The following is a 22618-nucleotide window of genomic DNA, read 5'->3' as shown; positions in this document are numbered from 1 at the left end:
TGATCAGGCCTCTTAACACATCCACACCACACTTCTGGGTCTGGCAATGCTCAGTGCTTTCCCTGCACCACCCTATTTAAAACTTCAATTCCCTCCCACTTAAGCAGTACTCACTGAATTTTCTCTCACCCTCCTCACCTATGTTTCTTCAGAGCATTCTCCTTTTTTATCATACAAAATAAAATAAATGTACTCATTTATTGCGTTGTGTTACCCCTCCCGCCCTCACATACACACCCTATAATGTAAACTCCATGACGGCAGGTGTTTGCGCTGTTCTGTTCACTCTGTCTCCCTCATGCTTAGAACAGTGCCTGGCACCCATAAGTGCTCTTCTGATGTTTCAGCGTGTGTCAGATGAATGAGCACTTATGGGGTCAGACTGCTGCCTTAGGACCCAGGTTCCCATAGCCACACTCGGGCAGAAAGGAAGCTTAATCTGCGAGAAAAACAAAACACAGGGACCACCCCTTCATTCTACCCAGGAATCACAACCATTCTACTGACTACCACCAAACGGAAGACTCAGCCATAAAACACATGCACCCATCTAGACTTGGAACTCTGCGTGAATAATCATTGTCACCCACCCCACTGTGACATGCTGCCCCACCCATCCTATGTCAATAGCAGAGTCCTGACCCTTTGGAAGGTTCTGACACTCTACTGGTTGGTTCCAGTGGGGAAAGATTGGACTTCAGAAGCTGAGCGACTAAGGTAGAATCAGGAAGCCATATCAGGAGGGGGACAGAGTTTATTGAAGAATTGGAGAAAAAGAGGAAACTAAGGTACAGAATGAACCAAATTATCTACTTCTGCCTGGGTTTTTCTGAGCTGAGCCCTGTTTAATAATAAATATCTAAATATCTGAAGATCCTTACAGAGTCCCAGCTAGAGGTCAGAAAGATTACTTTTCAGGGCAGTTATGCACCTACATTCATGCCCATGGGGCCTTAAGGAAAGCAGCTGGGCACGGAGCAAAAAGGGACTTCAGAGGAATGGATGATCTTTATCGATTCTAATTACCTGGAGCAAAGTTTGAAAGGGTTCTTGTTCTAGAGAACCATCTCCGCATGTACCCACTAGAAGGACACACACTGAATTTTCCAGCATTATCCCTGTATCCTCACTGTATCCTTACCTGACATACAGTCAGATCAGGGACAGAAGAATCAAAGGGCTGGGTTTTGTCATGGCCAGAACCTGGGGGGTTGGAGGGAGGAAATCGGTTGACTTGACTTTGTCCCTATCCCTTGGGACTCTTGGATAGTTACTCTGTGTTTCATAAATGGACACATTTCCCCACCTCATCCAATACGTTTCTGCTTGTATTTTAGGGAATCTACAATGGAAGAACCCGAGGAGGATCAGCTAGATCACGAGTAAGTATTATGATTATGCAGAGCCACATCCAAGGACCAAGGCGTGAAGCAGGTCTGCTCTTCATGATATCCCTCATCTTCCCCCTCCTCCATCCATCCAACCCCCTGCTGACACCACCCCAAGCACTCCATGTCCTCCTGAAGTGACAACTATTGTAAGTCCTGCATCCATTCAGCCCTTCCAAGGAAGGACTTACTTTGCAAGTTCATCCCTCATTCCTACTCAAAACAAAAGACCGCTCCCACACACTTTATTCCCAGTTAAGCATTTCAAAGAGAAATCAATTGACACACAACAAAAAGAAAAAGGTATTGAGACCTTCCCATTTGCCAGATACCATTTCTAAAGCACTGAGATGTTACCATTATTACATTCAAATTCACTTCAAAAAAGTTGTTTGTATTCTTGAAAGTGAATGCCTGGATCATGTGTGTGTGTACTCGGTGCAGTGACTCCCATGGTACATTCTCAAGCTTTGTAGCAGGCAATGGAGAAGCTCTTAGATGCGAGGAGGGAGGGAAAAACAGAAGCCCCATCTGCTGGTGGAGAGGAGAGCTCTTGCGGCTTAAGGCAGGAACCAACTCTAAGTGATGTACCAGGTGCCTGGATGAAAATACTCAGTGGAAGTGTATTTCATGAGCAGATTTTGTGCACCATTTGCTGAGAAACCATTCTCTCCAATACAAGAGGCTATTAAGGAAGCAAACTTCTTCCAGAAGCAGGGAGGAGGTGTACTATTATAGTGAGCACTTTGATCAAGAAAGCCTGGGAAAATCCTCTCTGGCTGCCTGAGTTGAGAATTACTGAAACAAATAGTAGGACATGATTAAGAAATACAATTTCCTATGAACAAGGAAAAGGTGTGCTCCCAGAAAAAGCCAGGTTGTTGAATTACATGTCTCCTAGATACCCCTTCTGGCCCAAAGATCCCTGACCCTGAGATAACTGGCCCTTGTTCCTTTCGTGGACTGAATCTATAGGTCAGAGGAGGTGGAGATCTTAAGACTAACTCAGACAAGGAGGAACATTGATAGTTTGAACAGAGACCTTGAACGAGATCTCCAAAGAATAGATGAAGCAAATCAGGAACTTCTTCTCAAAATCCACCAGAAAGAAGATGAAATACAGAGGTGAGTGCTGGGGTTTCTTGAGGGAAGTTCCCAATCCAAGGGATGGGATAGAGGAGAAAAGACAAACGTCAATTTTCCTACCTGCTCCAGAGACCTGTATCTTATGTAGCAGTTTCTTCCTCATTCTTTGGCATTTCCTGTGGTTCAAACCGTGAATTATAGAAAGTTTCAAAGAGATTCTTAAAAGATTGGATGATATTCACCTGAGCTGAAAGAACACTAGGGTGTTTGACTTGGGAATCAGGTCGAACTTTGAGGTGATTTTTTGTCCTGCCTTTGAAGTGATTATGACGGTAAGGACACAGGAAAGATGGGTTTCCATCTTGAGAGCCGTATTTACTGACACTGAAGTATCCTTAAAACTGACAGATGTGTTTTTTTCAGTTCTGAAGCGGTCTGTTCCTCACACTATGTGCTTGTGTCATTCAGGCTGGAAAGTGAGATCACTCAGCCCCAGGACCTGACAGATGATGAGGAGAGGGAGCAGCAGAATAGTACCACCATGGAAAGGGAAAGAACGCTGCAAGACCTGGAAGAAGAAATAGCCAGACTTGTAAGCAAAAAGCTGGGAAGAGCCATCTGATGGGCGTTATTCCTCAGCTTGTCTCTCATCAGCCATCAGATAAGCTAGTCTCCCCTTTTTTACACGCAAAGAATAGTCAAAAGACATGGTAAAATATGTGTTGAGTAATTTTCATATTGGTAATATTTCACATTGGGAATCCCTGCATGTGGGCATGTCTATCCTGGTGAGCTGGTGTAGATACGTATGTGGAAATCAAACCACAGGTCCTTTACCTGACAATATGCAGTGAGGTAGAGTTACTGCAGGCAAATAGCACTCGGTGAAAGGAAGAACAATCAGCTGAATAAAGACGGGTGGTAGCAGGGAGCTCCACACCTATGCGCTGCTTCTTTCTCTCAACAGGAAAGGAAAAATGAGACTCTGGTCCATGATACAACAGAACTTCAGAAAAAGGTGGGATGGGGCTCTAGTTTTCCCCAGGTTGCCCGCAGCGGCTCCAGTTGTCAAAGGGACAAGGGAGGGAAAATGATCATAGAGGATCCCACATGTCAGAAAAGTCTGTGCAGGGGGTGGGTTCTACCCCTGCCCCCCTCTCACGAGGCTAAGCCTCGTACCTGAATGTCATGAAATTCCCTTGCAAGCATGAGTTGAAGGGAGTGGGTGGGCCATTTGGTGATCCCGTGGGTTTTTCATTCTGTTTTTCATTCTATCACAAGAAAATGGAATCCACTGACACTTTGTCGGAAGGTGAAAGGTTAATTTTATTTTCAACAGAGTTTTCAAATACTTAAATCCCAAGGGCTTCCCTTTCCTTATCCAGACATTCACTCCACTTCAACTCTTGCTCAAAGTACAGTGTATTTCCTATGATTGCCCTACTTTCTGACCCCCGCCTGCAGCCCTCTGTAGCATAGGGTTCAGGGAAGTACTCCTGCTTGGGCAGACTCTAGCTCTGGTGGCCAAGACTAGTGAGAAGAAGACAGAGGTAGAATAAAGATGCTTCCAAGGGCACCAAGTATCCACTAAGGGACCATCTCCTGGCAGCTTTATCAAGGCCATGTTATTGGCTCTACACACCAAACAGTGTTTTTGACTTCTAGAATTTTTTATTTGATGTATTTTTTTTTGAAATACGTGTTTATTTAAAATCATAGCTTACAAGGAAATTGCAAAAGGCAACCAAGTGTGAGCAAGGCCATCTACAGGGAGCACTGGAACAGTCAAAGGTAAATGAAAAATCAATCTTGAGAGGGTTTGGGTTACATGAGCAGGAAGCAAGCTTTTACGTGGAAACAACTATCAAAACTGGGATAAATTCTTTGTAGTTTTAGCCCATGTCAGACTTAAGCCTAGGCTACTGAGTACTGAATTCTTTTCTGCCCTTGGCATGGAATTTCACTCTGAAGCCATACATTTTGTTTCTCTCCCTTCAGGAAGAGCAGAACACAACTGCACAATGCATATATAACACTTAAGTCCCTGGTTTATATCCTGGTCCCAGCACTTAGTGAGCTATATGAAGTTGGGTAATTTAATCAGCCCCTTTCAGCCTCAGTTTGAAAACTGAATGAAATGGTATATTTTTAAGAGTAAAACCTTGAAACGTCACCTATTCAACATGATTATTTAAAAGTCTAGCTGAGGCAAATGTATGGATTCATAGAGCAGACCTAGGATTTGTCAATCTACTGTGTGCTAGGTAATTTACACACTCTATCACTGACCCCCATCCAGAAAAGGTTCATTCAATTTACCACTCAAATATTTAGTGACCTCTACCTGCTGAGTGTAGCATACATTGCTTAGCATTTCTCTAATTGTGTTCCAAAGATAAAAACCTGGGCACAAGCACAATCCCCGAGATCAAAGATGCAAACTGGTGGACTTATTTTTTAATTCAGAAAGCAGGTACAATACTTACTTGATACTTTCTGTAGAATTCCATCTTTCCCTTGCCTTATTTCTCTTTAGCGTCTGAAGCTCACACTTTCGCCCATACTATGTCTGTGGGCCATGATGCAGAGATGGACACACTGAAAATAGAAATAGAAAGCGAAAAATAGAGAATTACTTCCCTATTTCGTGTCAGCCAAATTAGTACTGATGGCCACACACACACACACACACACACACACACACACACAAAAAAAAAAAAAAAAAAACAGGAAGTCCAAAGCCACTAAAACAGCTTCCTTGGCCACGCCTGTCCAGGAAATGTATCTGGAAAGGGAGAAATGTGGAGCCTGCATGTGCTTCAGGATAAAGTTGAGGCTCAGGCTAGAAAGGCTTAGGAAGGCCCTTGACTAGCCTTGCCAAATAACTGAATTTGCTTCCTTCTGCTCAAAACAAATTTTCTTGACAGTAGCCCTCCAGAGACCATGGTGAGGCTTTAAGTCTGGTAATTCTGTGTCACCTCAGCTGAGCCGAAAGACTATAGGTAGTTCCAGGCATTGTCAGAACAATGGCCATTATTTTCCTGGAAGCTATTAGCCCACCTCCAAAGAACTCTAAAGCATCACTGACCCTTTAAATTACACCCATTTGCCTACATGTGTTGTAGATTTCTCAAGTGATTTCTCTAATTCTATAAAATCCATAGCATCTCTTCCTTCTGTTGTTCTTACATCTTGGAAATCAGCTCATCAGTTTAATAGTATGCCTGCTGTGCCTCTTTGTGTCTCAGACCACCGTACTGAAAATACAGCCCTTAGCACATTTGGCTCTCTGGCCCTGGATATAATTGACTGAAGAGGAAAGGAACTGTTAGAAGTCTTCAGATGTGAAACAATGGTACCTAGATCAAAGTGGGAAACAGTAGAGCTAAAAGTGGAAGGAAGGAAAAACTTAGGCTTGTCTGCTCTAACTAGGGAATATGCCCCGAGCACATCTATTCCTCTGCTACTATTACCCTCTGCAAGACACCATAAGCCCTTGCCTGGATGCCAAATTAGCCTCTTAGTCTTCCTGCTTCTGCTCTTACCCGTAATCTACTTTTCACACATAGAAAAGACTTATTCTTTAAAAACACAAATCAAGTTATGTCCTTACTACTTCGAGTTCACACCTGGATTCTCACTGCAATTAAAATAAAGAACCAAACTCTAGAAGCTACAAGGCCTTCCACATAATCTCATCCATGCCAACCTTTCCCCACATCATCTCCTCCTTCCCAGGTGTTTCCCCACGCTCCAGCCACAGAACTTCCACATACACTACATATGTGCTCTTTCACACTCTTGGCTCTTGCTGCAACCCTGCATGGGCCATATTTCTTCCAGATCTCCATTTGGCTACTATTTACCATTTGGATTTCAACCCCGCATCATCCCATCAGACAGGACTTCACCCATGATCGCTCTCATGCCACCGCTAGCACTACATTTCTCTGTATTTCTTTCATAGCATTTATCATTGTCATGTTGACTTATGTGTTAATGTCCCCAACTATAATGCAGCTCTGTGAGGCAGAGACTCTGCCTGTCAATCCTGTTCACCACTGTAGACTTTCTGCTCTCATGGCCCTCTGCCCATCACTCCAACACAGTGACCAATATAGAATAGGCTTCCATCAAACAAGGGAGGAAAAGAAGGAAGGACTACGGGGAGCAAAAAAGGAAGTGAGCGGTAAGTATATAAAAGGAAAAGGAAGACTGAGGTTTTTCAAGATTGATGTTTTTCCTAAGAGGAATGGCTAACAAGGAAGGAAGCTAAGAATTGTAGTTTAAGCATGAGTGGAGCCCTCATGAATGCTAAGGCCTTGGGAGTGTAGAAAGGTAGGTTCACCTTAAGGATGCTGCATGGTTTGACTCTCCTCTATTAAAAAGACATCTGATATCATACCTGGTGCTCTTCAGCCACCTGTAAGATGACCTTTGAGACAGCATTTCAGAATGGAAGCCTGCTTGCACCTTGAGTTACCCATCTCCTTCCCTTTCTATAGGTTAAGTTACAAGAGCTGGAAGCTTCCTGTGCTGACCGAGAGAAGGAACTGGCTAAGGTGATGGTAGTAATTTCAGTATTTCTTCCCCCAGAGGAAGGAAAAGTTGATGTTCAGTTAGAGGACACAATACATTCTGCAAATGATTGACTTACATATAAGGTTCCAGATGCAGAACCATTATCGGGTTGAGGAGGGGATGAAGGAAAGGAAGGTAAATGCAGTCTCCAAGGTTTCCTTCTCTTCAATAATTTTTATAGGATATGTTCCATATCTGTATCTATTCTCTCAACTGTCCCAAAATAAACTTCCCTGCAAAATAAAGCTTATCTAGCATCAGAAAATAAATGAGTTCATACATACAGCAAAAACATATTTAGGACAATTAGAAAACTACATTTAGGGTCTGGGATTTAGGAGGAAGCAAGTATACTCTGGTTTTTGAGAAATTTCCTGAAAGAAATTTAAGACTGAATTTTGGTTTGCTAGGTAATGGAAGACTATGCTTTGGTGGCCCAGCTCTGCAAAGATCAGGTCTTCTGCATTAAGGTACAGTTTCTTGGTAATGGGACAGAGAAGGGTTTGTAAGGTACAGGATAATATGAAACCAGGCTTTTCAAAGAACACTTTCTAGAACAATATTAACTCTTCAAAGTGGCATGACAAAGGGTCTTTGGGTCCCTGACAACCCAGCACCAATATCATTCTGTTACAGCCCTGGTCTCCTGACCTCTGTGCTCTTAAATTCATAATGAGCACTTTTCCTTTCATGACACCAATTACCCAGGGACCTGCCTGGGAAGGTAGGAAGTGCAGCGAGAGATCAGGAGTGGTGGTGGGTGTCGGGGCTGGAAAAGGAGACCAAGCATTCATGTTACCACGTAATAATACATGCTTCTTATGATTAGAAAAAGTATAAGGCTTCTAATTAGTAACTGTGGTTTCTTTTATTTCTCTTGGAAGAAGTACCAGGAAACTTCAAAGAACATTGAAGAAGAGGTAGAGACGCGGCTCCTTGAGAGAGAAGTGTGAGTTTTGGAAAAAAAAGGAACTTCTTGGTTTTAGTGGTAACTCCATCTCAGCCTGGGTCAGAGCAAACATTCCTCTGACCAGTTCCTACTCGGGACTGAGTGAGCCCGAACCGCACATCTCTCTCCCTTCTGTTAGTGATTGCTTGACTCCCACTAAACTGCACCAACTTTAAAATGCAGGTCCTCCTTCCATCCTTCTTAAAAAACCACAGAAACACATCTCACTTCATGCTTTTATCACATTTTCAATTATTCAGGTTTATATTAAGGGCAGGAACATCTGATTTTAAAAGGGCTGGTAGTCAGGCACTCTGATGAGTAGTACATTCTTACTTTCATAGAAAAGCCCTTTAAACTAATACCACCCTTCATTTTCCCAAAAACATAGAGGCTCAGCCATATAAGATAGGCATGAAACTAACCTCTAGACACACGAAGGCTATCATATTACCAAACCCAAACTGTACACTATATTAACTACTAAACTAGGACCATTAAAGGTTAGAATGGTAAGACAAAAGCCCCTGCCCCTCCTTTCTGAGTTTGTCTAGACCTGACATGGTGAGAAAACAAAGTAAAAAATCTCACTCCCATTTCTTGGCCCCTTTTTAGAAGTTAAATCTTAACTTACTCAAGAAGTACTTACATTTATTAAATATTTTGGATCTTGGGATCAAGGTAAAGAGAACCAAACTTCATACCGCCTCTAAATAGCCTTGGTATGCATTGTGGCCTGGGAGGGCCACAGGGGTACCAGGACTTGGAATTCTGAAGGATACCTTCAAGTTTCCCGAGAGCCTTCTTGAACATTAAGTATGGCTTCACTGCTAAGATAAGTTTCTACAACAGAGATGCCCAATAAAACTTTGTGCCATCCAATAAGGAGCCAAGGGCCACCTACTGAGTACCTGAAACATGGTTAGTGTGACTGAGGAAATGATTTATTTTTATTTTTATTAACTTATTGTTTATAGCTACATGCAGCCACTGGCTTCCATAGTGGACAGCACAGCTTTAGAATATGAAACTTTTTAAATAATCATTATGTAGTATGGATATTTGAGTGAACTTTATTCAATCCCTATCTTGGTTCACTTCCCCCTAGATCAAAAGTCTTGAGCATGAACTCGGCAAGAAAAGAACATAACAGTCAAAATAATAAGGTGAGCCTTCCACCCTGTGTCCTCTGAGGGCCACTGCCTGTCAGAGTTTCCAAAACACTATAAGCCAGGAAACATACACAAAGCTTCCCATGTGCATTTTCCAAGAACAGTACTAGATATAATTTCAAAGCATTCCAACCTGAAACAAAGAAGACAACTGTCTTGTCTCTCTTACTGCCAAGTAAATATGAGGCATGTCTTCGTAGAAACTAGTCTAAGACCTAAGAAGGTTCACAATGCAAGTAAGACGGAACATTAACTGCGACTATGCTCTACAGAGAAGAGGCTAATATATGACACATACATCACACCGCCCTCCTAATGCAATCACAGAACTCTTTCCATATGATCCCGACATGTTCCCGAATCTTTCAAAACACACAGCACCAGGGTTATCTGTCACTATCTGATCACAGTCGCCCCATGAGTTAACATAAGAAGTCATCACTTCTTTATGACACAGCTCCAAATTCATTCATGTTTAACATCGTGATGTCACCAGCACATATGCAAAGGTCAGAAGGACATAGAATTGGGTGCAGAGCATCACGGCTCTTTCCCTGTTTGGCATTTTGTGGCAGCAAGTTCACAGGGCTAAAAGATAAACTTTTATTTAACTTTATTTTTGTAATGAATATTGGTTTAAGAGGCAAGGTTGACATTCCCCAGAAATTTATTGGCATGAAATATATGATCTTGATAATCTCCCCCCCAAAAAAAGTCTTCTTTTCCTAAAAAGCAAACATCAATAATACACCATTGTTCCTGGGGTCATCCAGATGTTTGGGTATATGTCAGACATGCCCACAGTGACCATGACTCCGACTGTCCTGAGCAAGTTATTCTGGCCCCTCTCTTGCATATTCCACTCAGCAAAAAAATATTAACTGGACCCTGAAATTAAATGGACTCCCTCTCTCTAGGATGAGGCTCAGCATACTTTCTGACATGTCCCGTCATCTATCCCCAATGGTTCATCAAAGTGTTCATCTGACTACACATCAGAGGAAAAACAGAGTGTCTTCATCAAGATTATGAGAGTCCCATGATGGTCCCGTGCCCTGAGTTTGAGCCGTCTTTACAGAGACGCTCCCTGGGCACTGATTAGAGGGCACTTCACCTCATCTGGCTCAAGTTATACAACCAAATTTGTAAAACAAAGTTTCTCATGATTCCAGTTCTATGAGCCTTATTTACACAATTTTAAAATCTTAATTCCTCTTTTTATCTCCCAAGGAAGTTAAAAGGAAAATGAAATAACAAAGAAAATATTTTGTCAAAGAAATGCCACAGAAATTCAGGATGTATTTTCATCTTTACATTTTTATACTTCTAAAACTTACCTCAGAATGTATTTGTGTGGTTTCCATAGCTTGTTCATCCCTCTAAGGGATTCTGGCTGAGCTGAAGGTTAAGCGAAGAGTTATGAGAGCCCAGAATGTGGATTTGCAGAGGTCCCGCCTGGCCCTGCCACTAACTAGCTGTATAACCTTGGGCAACATACTTTACGTTTCTATGCCTTCCTCTACTCCTATCAGTATATAAGAAGGTGATACAAAATCATATATAAATATGTAACTGTATATATATATACACACACACATATATATATGCATATGTATATATAAATACTGCACACACACATATATGCATATGTATGTATATGCATGGGCTTTGAAATTTTCATGTTTATGCTTATGAAAAAAATTTGTATGGTATCTAAACATAACATATAACTAATAGCTCACTGAATATTACTTGACAGAGATGACAGCTTCAAAAAATTGCTTATTTATCAATTGCCTTTCTTCTTCTCCCAGGACAAGTCTCTCCAAAAGAAGGGAATATGGCTCTGTAAAAGGCAAGTAAATATCTTTGAGGACTTCTTGAAAACTGGGAGATCTACTAGCCATCCTGCAGACGACAAGGAGAACCTTTTATACACACACACACACACACACACACACACACACACTCTCACTCTCTCTCTCACACACACACACACACAGAGTCAACAAACTAGTGTTATCAGTGACCACATGTCTCAGTTTACATGCTATGACTTCTTGCCGAAAGGCAATTACTAATCTCATTTTCCAGTATTAGCACCCAACAGCCCAGCAGTAATCAGTTGAGTGGTAGACACTCTGTTTTTCCTCTGCAGCATGAGTTATCTACTACCACTCTGTGGGGCACTGGTATGCTGGTTGTTAACTCAAGAATCTTATCACCTAAAAGAGATGTGGCAAATCTCATATTTACTCCCTCTTCCCTTAACAGTCTGAAATAATTTGATGTATCTGGATCCCCAGTAGAGTCAGTAGATTAGAAATGGGGTTCATAAGCATAGTGATTGGGTTTTCACACTATTGTATGAGACACGCCTCCCTCAAACCTTGTTACAATGTCAGCTCTTTACCCCCGACATGAAAAATATATACATACATAGGGAGAGAACTTCTAAATGCAAGTATACTGCTGCCTAATAACAGATAAAAGAGGAAATGATTGTGAAAGAGATAAAGCACCTAACAGTCTCCAGCACATCATAATTGCTCAAAAATATTTGTTAACCTGAGTAAGAACTCAACATTCAAACAACTGAGTGCATATTAGTTCTGAAGGAATCACTGGGACAGCAAAAATTTGTATTCATGTAGCCTTGTATTTTCAAGTAAAGGTCAAATTATGTTCAATATAATCTGTTTACGAAGGCACACAGAAACAGATTCAAAGTGGTATAAAATATGATTTAGAAAGAGTTCCATCAAAATGATTAACATAAAATTATTGGTGTTTAAAGGTAATTTCCAAATGTCTAGAATATTGGCTTAAGGGGGATGTCCCTTCATACAAGGTAAATGAAGTACTACATATTTTGATATCCCCACATACAGTGTTCCTGGAACACCTAGTAGAATTCTTCCTAGAACTCCTAGGACTGCCTTCACCTATACTTTTAACACCCGTGCCAAGCATGGAATTGCCCATATGGACTCCCAAGGACTGTCTGCCTTAATGAGAGTTGGTGATCTGGAGGAGAATGTACAAGTTTAGTTCAGGAAACTACAAATACCTTCCCTCTTGTTTTACTCGACCACTCTGTGGGGCACTGGTATGCTGGTTGTTAACTCAAGAGATTAAAAAGTTGGTTATTCCTAAGATTTTCCCTGGGAATGTCACCCAGAACCTCCTTATGAATATTGTATCCAGCTTCAAGGAGATTTGCAGGAAGGAGGAAGGAGGTTTGTAAAGGGCCTCTGATTCTAATTCTAAGATACTTCACCAGAATGGATCCTGGATCCTGGCTCTAAGATCAACACTAGAGAAAGACTTCAGAGAACTGGTGGGGAAGGGGTTCTCTGTGACTAGTGAGGGCAGGTGGTAATGAATTTGTCCTGGAGCTGCAGGCAGCCCAGAACAGCTGGATAAGGTTAATGTAGGAAGGAAACAGTGGCGGTTTGCCCATACAAATCATAGTAAAACAGCAAGGGAAAAAAAATTCATCATTTATAGGGAAATTTAGAGAAATGTATTAAGAAATATTAAAAGTATCATGAATGAAAGAAGAGAAATACCATGATCATGGATAGGAAGCCTTAATATCAGAAATACATCAGTTGTCTCCAGTTGATAAATAGTCAATTAAATTCCAATCAAACTCCCCAAAAGATTTTTCATGGAATTGAATGAAATGATTCTAAAATATACTATATTTGGAGGAGTAAAGGGTCAGACATAACCTCGAAATTTTAAAGAAAAGCAAGAGGTGGGGAATACTATGAAGCTGTAATAATTATGATAGTGTGCTATTGGGACCAGACTAGGAAAACTGAACAATGAAACACAACAAAAAAAGAGCTTAGAAACAGTGCACATTTAGACCTTTGATCTGTAACACTAATTATATGTCTTAGGGGAAAGGAAGAATCGTTGAAAAATATGGTAGGAAAAACATTACCCAAATAAGACAAAAAATGATATCAGATCACTAACATTGAGCATATATAAAAAGCAGGCACAATGTGTTAAAGACTTCAATGTCCACAAAACGAAACAAAGGGGATCTTTAGATTGCAGCATGAGTTATCTACTACCACTCAACAAATTACCCCAAAACTTCCTAGTTTCAAATAATAAACATTTGTCATCCCATAGTTTCTATGAGTCAGGAATCTTTGAGTCATTTAGCCTGGTAGTTCCAGCTCAAGGTCTGGTATGAGGCTACAGACAAGATGTTGGCCAAAGTTACAGTCATTAGAAGGCTTGGCTGGGGCTAGAGAATCTATTTTCACACTAGCTTTTTTGCTGGATTTTGGCAAGAGGTCTCAGTTCCTCAGCACATGCACATCTCCACAGGGCTGGTTGGGTATCCTCCCAATATGACAGAAGGTGTTCTCTTGAGAGTTAAGGAAGACGCTGCTGTGTCTTTAGCACCTAGTCTAGGAAGTCATACACTGGCACCTCCACAATACTGTATTCTTTAGAAATGAGCCATTAAGTCCAGTCCACATCCCAATGAAGGGAAATCTCATAATGAGAGGACTATCAAAGAATTTGTGAACATATTTTTAAAATGCTACAAACCCTCAATGAAGATAGAAGTATCTTTCAGGCCTTGGTATAGGGCATGGATTTCTAGCATGACATGAAAGGATTAGTTCTAATTAAAGGAAAGGTTGATAAACTAGACTTTATTGAAAATTATTAACTTTTGCTCTTCAACACTTAGAGCAAGTGAAAGTTAGAAAGTAGAGGGAAGTTATTAATAAAGTACACATGGAAAAGGATTCATATCAAGAACACAGAAAGAACTTTTACCATTTAGTTAAGAAAAGATCAAACAACCTAGCAGATAAATGGGCAAAAGGAACACATCAGACCAATAAACCTATGCACAGATATTCAGCATCACTGTTCATCTGGGAAATACAGATCAAGACCATAATGAGATATTACTTTACAATCATTTGATTAGTGAAACTTTAAAAATCTGATGGTAAGTGTTGGAGAGGGTATAGATCCATAGAAATGCATACTCTGCTAGTGCGGTATAAATTGGTGTGACTAAGTCACAAGATAATTTCAGATAATGATAAATACTAAAAGAAAATAAAACACAGCGATGGAAGACAGTAACTAGCAAGCCTGCACAAGGGAAGGACCACATTTACAAGGGGTTGCTGGGAACGGAGACAAGATTTAGTGGGAGACATTTGAGTATCAAGAAGGAACCAGGTGTGCACTGAGGTATGACTTACTATTTTGTTCCTGGTTTTCTAACATCTGGCTAAAAGTTTCTTGGCTTTCTCTTCTCAGGATTTTTCAGGTTCTCTTTTTCATCACCCTATTTTTCATCACACTGCTGGGCTACTTGCTTTTCCACATAAGCTTTATAAATCCAGACCTCCTAATCGACATACTACCCAAGATACTGAACAGGAGCACCTTGTGGAGGCTAAGAAGCTTCCTCTCTGCATCTCTCACACTTCGGACTGAGGACTTGTTGCCCCACTAATCTCCAAAAAACATCCTTGGGAAAAGAAGGCAAGTGGTACCTGACTGTGTACACTAGGAGATGGTGGAACTTGTAGAGGGAAGATGTTTTCTCCAGTTTTTCCCTTGAGGTTTGCCTACTGATTACCTTTCCCCCCATGTTGTGTTTCCAAGATCGACCTTGCCCAGTAAACAGCTCTGTCAATAGATTTCAGCAGCTATAGGATAAGCTAAATAGTATGAAATAGTAAACAAAGTAGACCATTTTCAGAATAATGTCATAGATGCTAAGCAAAGTTAGAGACCATCATTACTCCTAGATAAACTTAAAAATGTAAGAGACCAGATCTCTGCAATGCAGATGGCTCTTTACTGATAATTAGAACTCTATAGCTGCCAGTGACCTTAACTTAAGCTAACTTAGAAATTACAGCAAAATTTAAAAAAATATGTTGCCTTATGGAACTAAAAATCTGAGGTTGCAGGCATGGATGAATCCAGAAGTTTCACCAGTGTCCTCAGGGCTTCATCTCTCTCCATTTCTCTGAATGGGCATTGCTCCTTTAAGTGGCAATATTCTGAAAATAACTTAAATCTTATACTACCCGATTAGCAACTTCAGTACAATCAGTCTTTTCCAATAGCTACAGCAGGAAATACCAAAGAATCTGTATTGGCCGAGGTCAAATGCCTATCCCTGTCCCATAATCAGCTGATCATGTGTCACCAAAGTCATCCTTTAATGAAAGGCTTATAGGCATCTAGTACCACAGATAAATATTACGAACAGAAGTAACCAAATGGAAAAAAAATTAAGCAACTTTCTTAATCTGGTAAATTGCCTAGAATGAGTAAATTCTTTCTTAACCCCAGGCCTCAGAGAAAACAAAATCCTCTTCTCCTGGCAATTACTAGAGTAATGTGCAAATATGCATCGTCTGACAATACAAGTCATGGAGTTTTCACCTGGCACCCTAAATGGAAACACCCCCCACCATCTCAAGGAACAGCATTGCATGCGTGGCTTATTCCCACACTGAGTGGCAGTGGCATCTGGCACTTTCTGCCCAGTATGTGCAGCCTTAATAGGTGTTTCCCTAAACCAGACTTTGTTCTTGGCACAAGGGGAGGATAAGGTATGGCCAGCTCCCATTTACCATTGTCCTGACACATGACAGAGCTGAGCAAGAAATCCACTCCTCTGCACTCATGAATTTGAGACTTAGAATCATGAAAGTAAAAGTATTTTCACACATTGTAATTTCAGAGTCACTTAAGAAAACTTAAAAAAAATTTTCCTTTCATGCATATTTCATTATTCATCACCATGTTTTCTCTGCTGTAGCTAAGTGACAAAGCCCCAACTTCTGTGGGATGCAGCGAAAGCAGTCTTAAGAGGAAAGTATATAGAAATCCAGGCATACTTAAGAAGGAAGAACAATCCCAAATGAATAGTCTAATGTCACAATTATCGAAACTGGAAAAAGAAGAACAAATGAGGCCTAAGGTCACCAGACGGAGGGACATAATAAAAGATCAGAGAAGAAATAAACAAAATTCAGAAGAAAATCAATGAAACCAAGAGCTGGTTTTTCAAGAAAATAAACAAAATAGATAAGCCTCTAGCCAGACTTATTAAGAGAAAAAGAGAGACAACACACATCAACAGAATCAGAAACAAGAAAGTAAAAATCACGACAGACCCCACAGAAATACAAAGAAATATTAGAGAATACCATGAAAATCTATATGCTAACAAGCTGGAAAACCTAGGAGAAATGGACAACTTCCTAGAAAAATACAACCTCCCAAGACTGACCCAGAAAGAAACAGAAAATCTAAACAGACCAATTACCAGCAACAAAATTGAATCGGTAATCAAAAAACTACCCAAGAACAAAACCCCCAGGCCAGATGGATTTACCTCAGAATTTTATCAGACATACACAGAAGACATAATACCCATTGTCCTTAAAGTTTTCCAAAAAACAGAAGTGGAGGGAATACTCCCAAACTCATTCCATCAAGCCAACATCACCCTAATAGCAAAACCAGGCAAAGACCCCACCAAAAAAGAAAACTGCAGACCAATATCCCTGATGAATGTAGATGCAAAAAAACTCAACAAAATATTAGCAAACCGAATTAAAAAATACATCAAGAGGATCATACACCGTGACCAAGTGGGATTCACCCCAGTGATGCAAGGATGGTACAACATTCGAAAATCCATCAACATCATCCACCACCTCAACAAGAAGATAGACAAAACCACATGATCATCTCCATAGATGCTGAAAAAGCATTCGATTAAATTCAACATCCAGCCATGATAAAAACTCTGAACAAAATTGGCATAGAGGGCAAGTACGTCAACATAATAAAGGCCATAAATGATAAACCCACACCTATCATCATACGGAACAGCGAGAGGCTGAAAGCTTTTCCTCCGAGATCGGGAACAAGACAGGGATGCCCACTCACCTCCCTGTTATTGAACATAGTACTGGAGGTCTAAGCCACAGCTATCAGACAAAACAAACAAATGCAAGGAATCCAGATTGGTAAAGAAGAAGTCAAACTGTCACTATTTGCAGATGACATGATATTGTACACAAAAAACCCTAAAGACGCCACTGCAAAACTATTAGAACTAATATCGGAATTCAGCGAAGTTGCAAGATAAAAAATTAACACACAGAAATCTGTAGCTTTCCTATACTCTAACAATAAACTAATAGAAAGAGGAATCAGGAAAACAATTCCATTCACAATAGCATCAAAAAAAAAAATACCTAGGAATAAACCTAACCAAGGAAGTGAAAGACCTATACCCTGAAAACTATAAGACACTCTTAAGAGAAATTGAAGAGGACACTAACCAATGGAAACTCATCCCATGCTCTTGGTTAGGAAGAATTAATATCATCAAAATGGCCATCCTGCCAAAAGCTATATACAGATTTAATGCAATCCCTATCAAATTACAAACAACATTCTTCAACGAACTGGAACAAATAGTTCAAAATTTCATGTGGAAACACCAAAGACCCCAATAGCCAAAGCAATCCTAAGAAGAATAAAGGGGGGGGGGATCTCGCTCCCCAAATTCAAGCTCTACTACAAAGCCACAGGAATCAAGACAATTTGGTACTGGCACAACAACAGAGCCACAGACCAGTGGAACAGAATAGAGATGACAATAACCCAAACATACATGGTCAATTAATATACAATAAAGGAGCCATGGACATACAATGGGGAAAGGACAGTCTCTTCAACAGATGGTGCTGGCAAAACTGGCCAGCTACATGTAAGAGAATGAAACTGGATCACTGTCTAACCCCATAGACAAAAGTAAATTTGAAATGGATCAAAGACCTGAATGTAAGTCATAAAACCAGAGAACTCTTAGAAAAAAACATAGGTATAAATCTCTTCAACATAAACATGAGCTACTTCTTCACGAACATACCTCCTTGGGCAAGGGAAACAAAAGCAAAAATGAACAAGTGGGACGAAATCAAGCTGAAAAGCTTCTGTACAGCAAAGGACACCATCAATAGAGCAAAAAGGTACCCTACAGTATGGGAGAATATATTCATAAATGAGATCTGACAAAGGATTGACATCCAAAATATATAAAGAGCTCACACATCTCAACAAACAAAAAGCAAATAATCCAATTAAAAAATGGGCAGAGGAGCTGAACAGACAGTTCTCCAAAGAAGAAATTCAGATAGCCAATGGACACATGATAAGATGCTCCACATCGCTAGTCATCAGAGAAATGCAAATTAAAACCACAATGAGATATCACCTCACACCAGTAAGGATCACCATCATCGAAAAGACAAACAACAAATGTTGGCGAGGTTGTGGAGAAATGGGAACCCTCCTACACTGCTGGTGGGAATGTAAATTTGTTCAACCATTGTGGAAAGCAGTATGGAGGTTCCTCAGAATGCTCAAAATAGAAATACCATTTGACCCAGCAATTCCACTTCTAGGAATTTACCCTAAGAATGCAGCACTCCAGTTTGAAAAAGACAGATGCACCCCTTTGTTTATCGTTGCACTATTTACAATAGCCAGATATGGAAGTAACCTAAATGTCCATCAGTAGATGAATGGATAAAGAAGATGTGGTACATATACACAATGGAATGTTACTCAGCCATAAGCAAAAAACAGATCCTATCATTCGCAACAACATGGATGGAGCTACAGGGTATTATGCTCAGTGAAATAAGCCAGGCAGAGAAAGACAAGTACCAAATGATTTCACTCATGTGTGGAGTAGAACAACAAAGGAAAACTGAAGGAACAATACAGCAGCAGAATCACAGAACCCAAGAATGGACTAACAGTTACCACAGGGAAAAAAGGGACTGGGGAGGATGGGTGGGAAGGGAGGGATAAGGGCGGGGAAAAAGAAAGAGAGCACTAAGATCAGCATGTATAGTGTGGGGGGGGGGCACAGGGGAGGATGTGCAACACAGAGAAGACAAGTAGTGATTTTACAGCATCTCACTACAGAGATGGACAGTGACTGTGAAGGGGTATGTGGGGGGGACTTGGTGAAGGAGGGAGCCTAGTAAACATAATGTTCTTCATGTAATTGTCACCAAAATAAAAAAAAAAAGATACAAACTTAGAATCATATATTGAAGCGTATACAGATTTAGAGTTTTTTATATCTTCCTGGTAAATTGAAATTTTTATTATTATGAAACTTCTTTTTATCTCTAGTAATATTTCTTGTTTTAAAGTTTTATCTGATGTTCACTCTCTTCTGCTTGGGGTTTGAAAAGAGTACTTTTTTACATCTTTTTATTTTCAACCTCTTTATTTTCATATGTGAGATATGTTTCTTAGACTCAGAATGGAATTCTTGGTGGTTTTTAATCCCATCTGCTCTGACCAAATTTTCCAATTTATAAAGCACTGTACTCCATTTACATTTATTACAATTATCTAGATGCAAGGAGATTTTTAAGATTGTGGAAACATTTATCAGAAGGGGAAAGGAAAAACTAAAAAGACTGAAAATAGAAGGAAGGAAAGGGAAATGATGACTGGTGGGGTAAGTTCTAGAGGTGGCGGACAGCATGATATCGAGAGTCCCGAGCACAGAACGAGGGGCGGTGTTGCAGAGGACACCGGGGGGACAGGCACAGACCTCCGCTTGGTGGTGGTGTGAAGCTGTGTGGGAAGTTGCAGGATGCTCACAATTATCCAGTACACAAGAGTCTTTGCTTCAGAGCCAAATACTAGGCTTCTAAAGGTCAGAGTTTGGTAGTTCTTGGCCTGCTGTCTTGTGGGCTGGGGTGCAAGGACAAAACAAGCCTAAGCACAGGAACGCCCAGCCGAGTGTGTTTGCTTTACCACGATGACTGAGTTGTTTAGGAAAAATACAGGGTGCAAAGACTAGAGTTTAGATATCCTCGAGAAGAAACTGAGCAAGGTATATGCTAATCCCTGGACGGTTTAAACAAACATCGTGCACTGGAAATGTTTCACAGATCTGATCTTCCTGAGGCCTGGTGGCTTGAGGACAGGCAGGCATCACGTGTCTGGCTTCAAGCTCTTCATGAGACCATACTTAAGCCAAACTGGGAATGATGAAATCCTTCCTTCTCACGCATCCAATTGGCATTTATGGACACACAACTGTAGAGATAAGAAATGGCTCTGGAAGATGTGTGTGTGTGAAAACCCATACTCAACAATGGCTAATGCTTGGCCTGACCACAGACTGTACAAAGGCAAACCACCTGAGAAGCAAAGGAATATATGGTGAAAATAAAATAAAATGCCCACTTAATGTGTAGGCAGTTTAATTTTTATGGTTAAGTAGTACAGGAAAAAGAATGTAAATAAGCCTTCCTACATATTTCTCAAACCCCCTAGTCTCTATGTTGTCACCATACTTCTATGGCCATATTTAGGTTATACCTTTTTAGTATTCTGATTTTTCAGAAATGGTAAAATACATGCATCCAGAGCAAAAGAGTGCCTCCCCACTACATATTTTCAGAATGTTTACTACCTCTCTTCATTCTTCTATTACTTTTAGCACCAAAGTCAAATTTTAATTAATTCTGAGACACTAAGCTAATCATCAGACTAATCAATTACATGGGAGGAAGAAATGTAAAATTAGGGAAAATAATTCACAGAGATAGAAAGAAGGGGAAAATATGCTGGTCAAAGTTATTTATTCTGGGAAAGTTTTTTCTCCCTCTACACATGACCTAAAAGTACATCTTAGTTCTGAGTTTTAAATCAATGGAAGTTTTTTTGCAAATTAGCTGAGCTTTTACTCAGCAAGGTTTCCTGGCTATTATGGACAAGTTCACAATACCTTATGGAAACAGGCGTACAGACAGAGGGGCCACATCTGTTCAGCATTCCTGTCCTTACTCCAGGAATGCTGGATACACCAGCAACCTTGAGAAAGCCATTTGTAAATGTCTTACTAACTTATCTTCAGTCCCTGTAAAAACAAGTCCCTAAGCAAGTAGCAATTCTCACATCACCCAAAGTCTTGTCATTTGACAAGAGCAAGGGAATTAATGGCAAACCACCACCGAGTGGATCCATCATCAGGTACCACAGTTCAGATCACTCCTGGGTGATTTCTCCAAAGTGTTTGTGAACTGAGGTTTAGAGTTCTACCTGCATGTTAGGTTTTAACCATAAAAAGGATCTTTCATGCACTGAGAGTACCTGGCTGGGCCTTGGAGCTGTTCCTGAGCTCTGTTTCTAGCCCCATGGTGCTAGTGAGCCCTGCCACTTGGAAAACCACAGTATGCAGACCTGTCCATCAGAACGGTGGAGGGAAATGGACCAAATCAATTTTTAGCAATCACACTTCTATACAAAGAATGAATAAAATGTCTGGCGGGGTGGAAGATGGGAGGTCTGGAGGCTCTGGGAGAGTAGAAGGTGATCTCTGAGGGACAGTCTGGGGTGTTCTATTCTGTTATTAAAGGTGAAATTACTAACCCTCTTCCAGGAAATGAGTCAAGATTTAGAAGAAAAGGTAGAAGTTTTATGGTGAGTTGGAGCATGGGAGAGGTTAATGAACTGGTGGGCAACGTGAAGAGAAGTTCCAGGCACACGTTAAGGAAGTGACTCTCACAGGACCAAGGAGCCCCAACCAGCACAAGCTCGCCCAGGAGAAATTTTATGGTTCAAGTATTACTCAATACTTGATGTGTCAGAACATAGTGTACCCTTGATTTGAGAAGGGTCAATTTCATTTATCCCCTGCCTGTGTTTCCAGAAGCCACGTGGATGGCCCCCTACGTCCTGTCCAGAGTCCCATTTCCCATTCTTCAGCCACACTGGGCCAGTACACAAATCTAGACTTACTTTCTGTGCATATGTTCTTGAGGATGACATTTCCTCTCTTGAAACACCCTTTGATCCCTTTTAATGCTTATTAAATGCCAAGCCCTTTACAAAGATTTCCCTGATCCTTCTAATTTGGATATAATCTCATCCTCCTTCAGAGGAGGACCTATAGCATTCTCTACTTACAATGAAAATTAATCTTTCATTATTTATTCGGGTTATCTTGCCCTAATCTTTTCCTGTTTCCAATAGATTGTTAAACTTTGTGAGTATATGATACTTATTTAAATTCTCATTGGGTCCTCACATGTACCCAACACAACTCTTGCACACAGAATGTGTACAATACATACCTGTTAAAAGAAAATTGGATCAACATTTGTTGAATGATACTGAATTGATGCTATGAAAATGGCTCCCATATATGCGAGCTCATTTACTGAAAAATGGGACCAAGGTTCCATACAGCATGGGGTTCTGGGGGCTGGAATAGAAGTGGGGGTGAGGAGGATTTGATGCCAGGGCTGAAGACTATGGCGCTAATGGCATTCACAAGACAGCATGTCAGGGAGGCCAGTGTTGAGAATGAA

At 40.6% G+C, this 22618-nt stretch overlaps 2 protein-coding genes and 1 pseudogene across 8 annotated transcripts in view; 2 read left to right on the top strand and 1 right to left on the bottom strand.

Annotated features, from left to right (window-relative positions):
• LOC140845908 (transmembrane and coiled-coil domain-containing protein 5A-like) overlaps positions 1-22618 on the bottom strand; it is a 161778-nt gene that overhangs the window by 72502 nt on the left and 66658 nt on the right. For both annotated transcript variants that reach the window (XM_073221162.1, XM_073221205.1), the window contains exon 2: positions 4961-5072. The gene's annotated coding sequence lies outside the window, so the exon portion shown is untranslated. The remainder of the gene's footprint in view (positions 1-4960; positions 5073-22618) is intronic.
• LOC140845974 (transmembrane and coiled-coil domain-containing protein 5A-like) overlaps positions 1-22618 on the top strand; it is a 79526-nt gene that overhangs the window by 49905 nt on the left and 7003 nt on the right. For 3 of the 6 annotated variants that reach the window (XM_073221479.1, XM_073221423.1, XM_073221436.1), the window contains 11 exons: positions 1338-1382; positions 2364-2513; positions 2943-3066; positions 3442-3492; positions 4194-4265; positions 6980-7036; positions 7466-7525; positions 7940-8004; positions 9113-9170; positions 10991-11031; positions 14490-14717. In XM_073221479.1, the coding sequence (XP_073077580.1) occupies positions 1348-1382; positions 2364-2513; positions 2943-3066; positions 3442-3492; positions 4194-4265; positions 6980-7036; positions 7466-7525; positions 7940-8004; positions 9113-9170; positions 10991-11031; positions 14490-14688 (912 nt within the window). In that variant the 5' untranslated portion in view covers positions 1338-1347 and the 3' untranslated portion in view covers positions 14689-14717. Of the gene's footprint in view, positions 1-668; positions 789-1337; positions 1383-2363; positions 2514-2942; positions 3067-3441; positions 3493-4193; positions 4266-6979; positions 7037-7465; positions 7526-7939; positions 8005-9112; positions 9171-10990; positions 11032-14489; positions 20817-22618 lie in introns of those variants that run through there. The other 3 variants (XM_073221451.1, XM_073221509.1, XM_073221531.1) reach the window with 3 other exon arrangements.
• Positions 11502-11597, top strand: LOC140844830 (small nucleolar RNA U13; annotated as a pseudogene).

Source organism: Manis javanica, chromosome 1 (assembly GCF_040802235.1).
Source record: "Manis javanica isolate MJ-LG chromosome 1, MJ_LKY, whole genome shotgun sequence".
NCBI lineage: Eukaryota > Metazoa > Chordata > Mammalia > Pholidota > Manidae > Manis > Manis javanica.
This window is presented reverse-complemented; position numbering and strand designations above follow the sequence as displayed.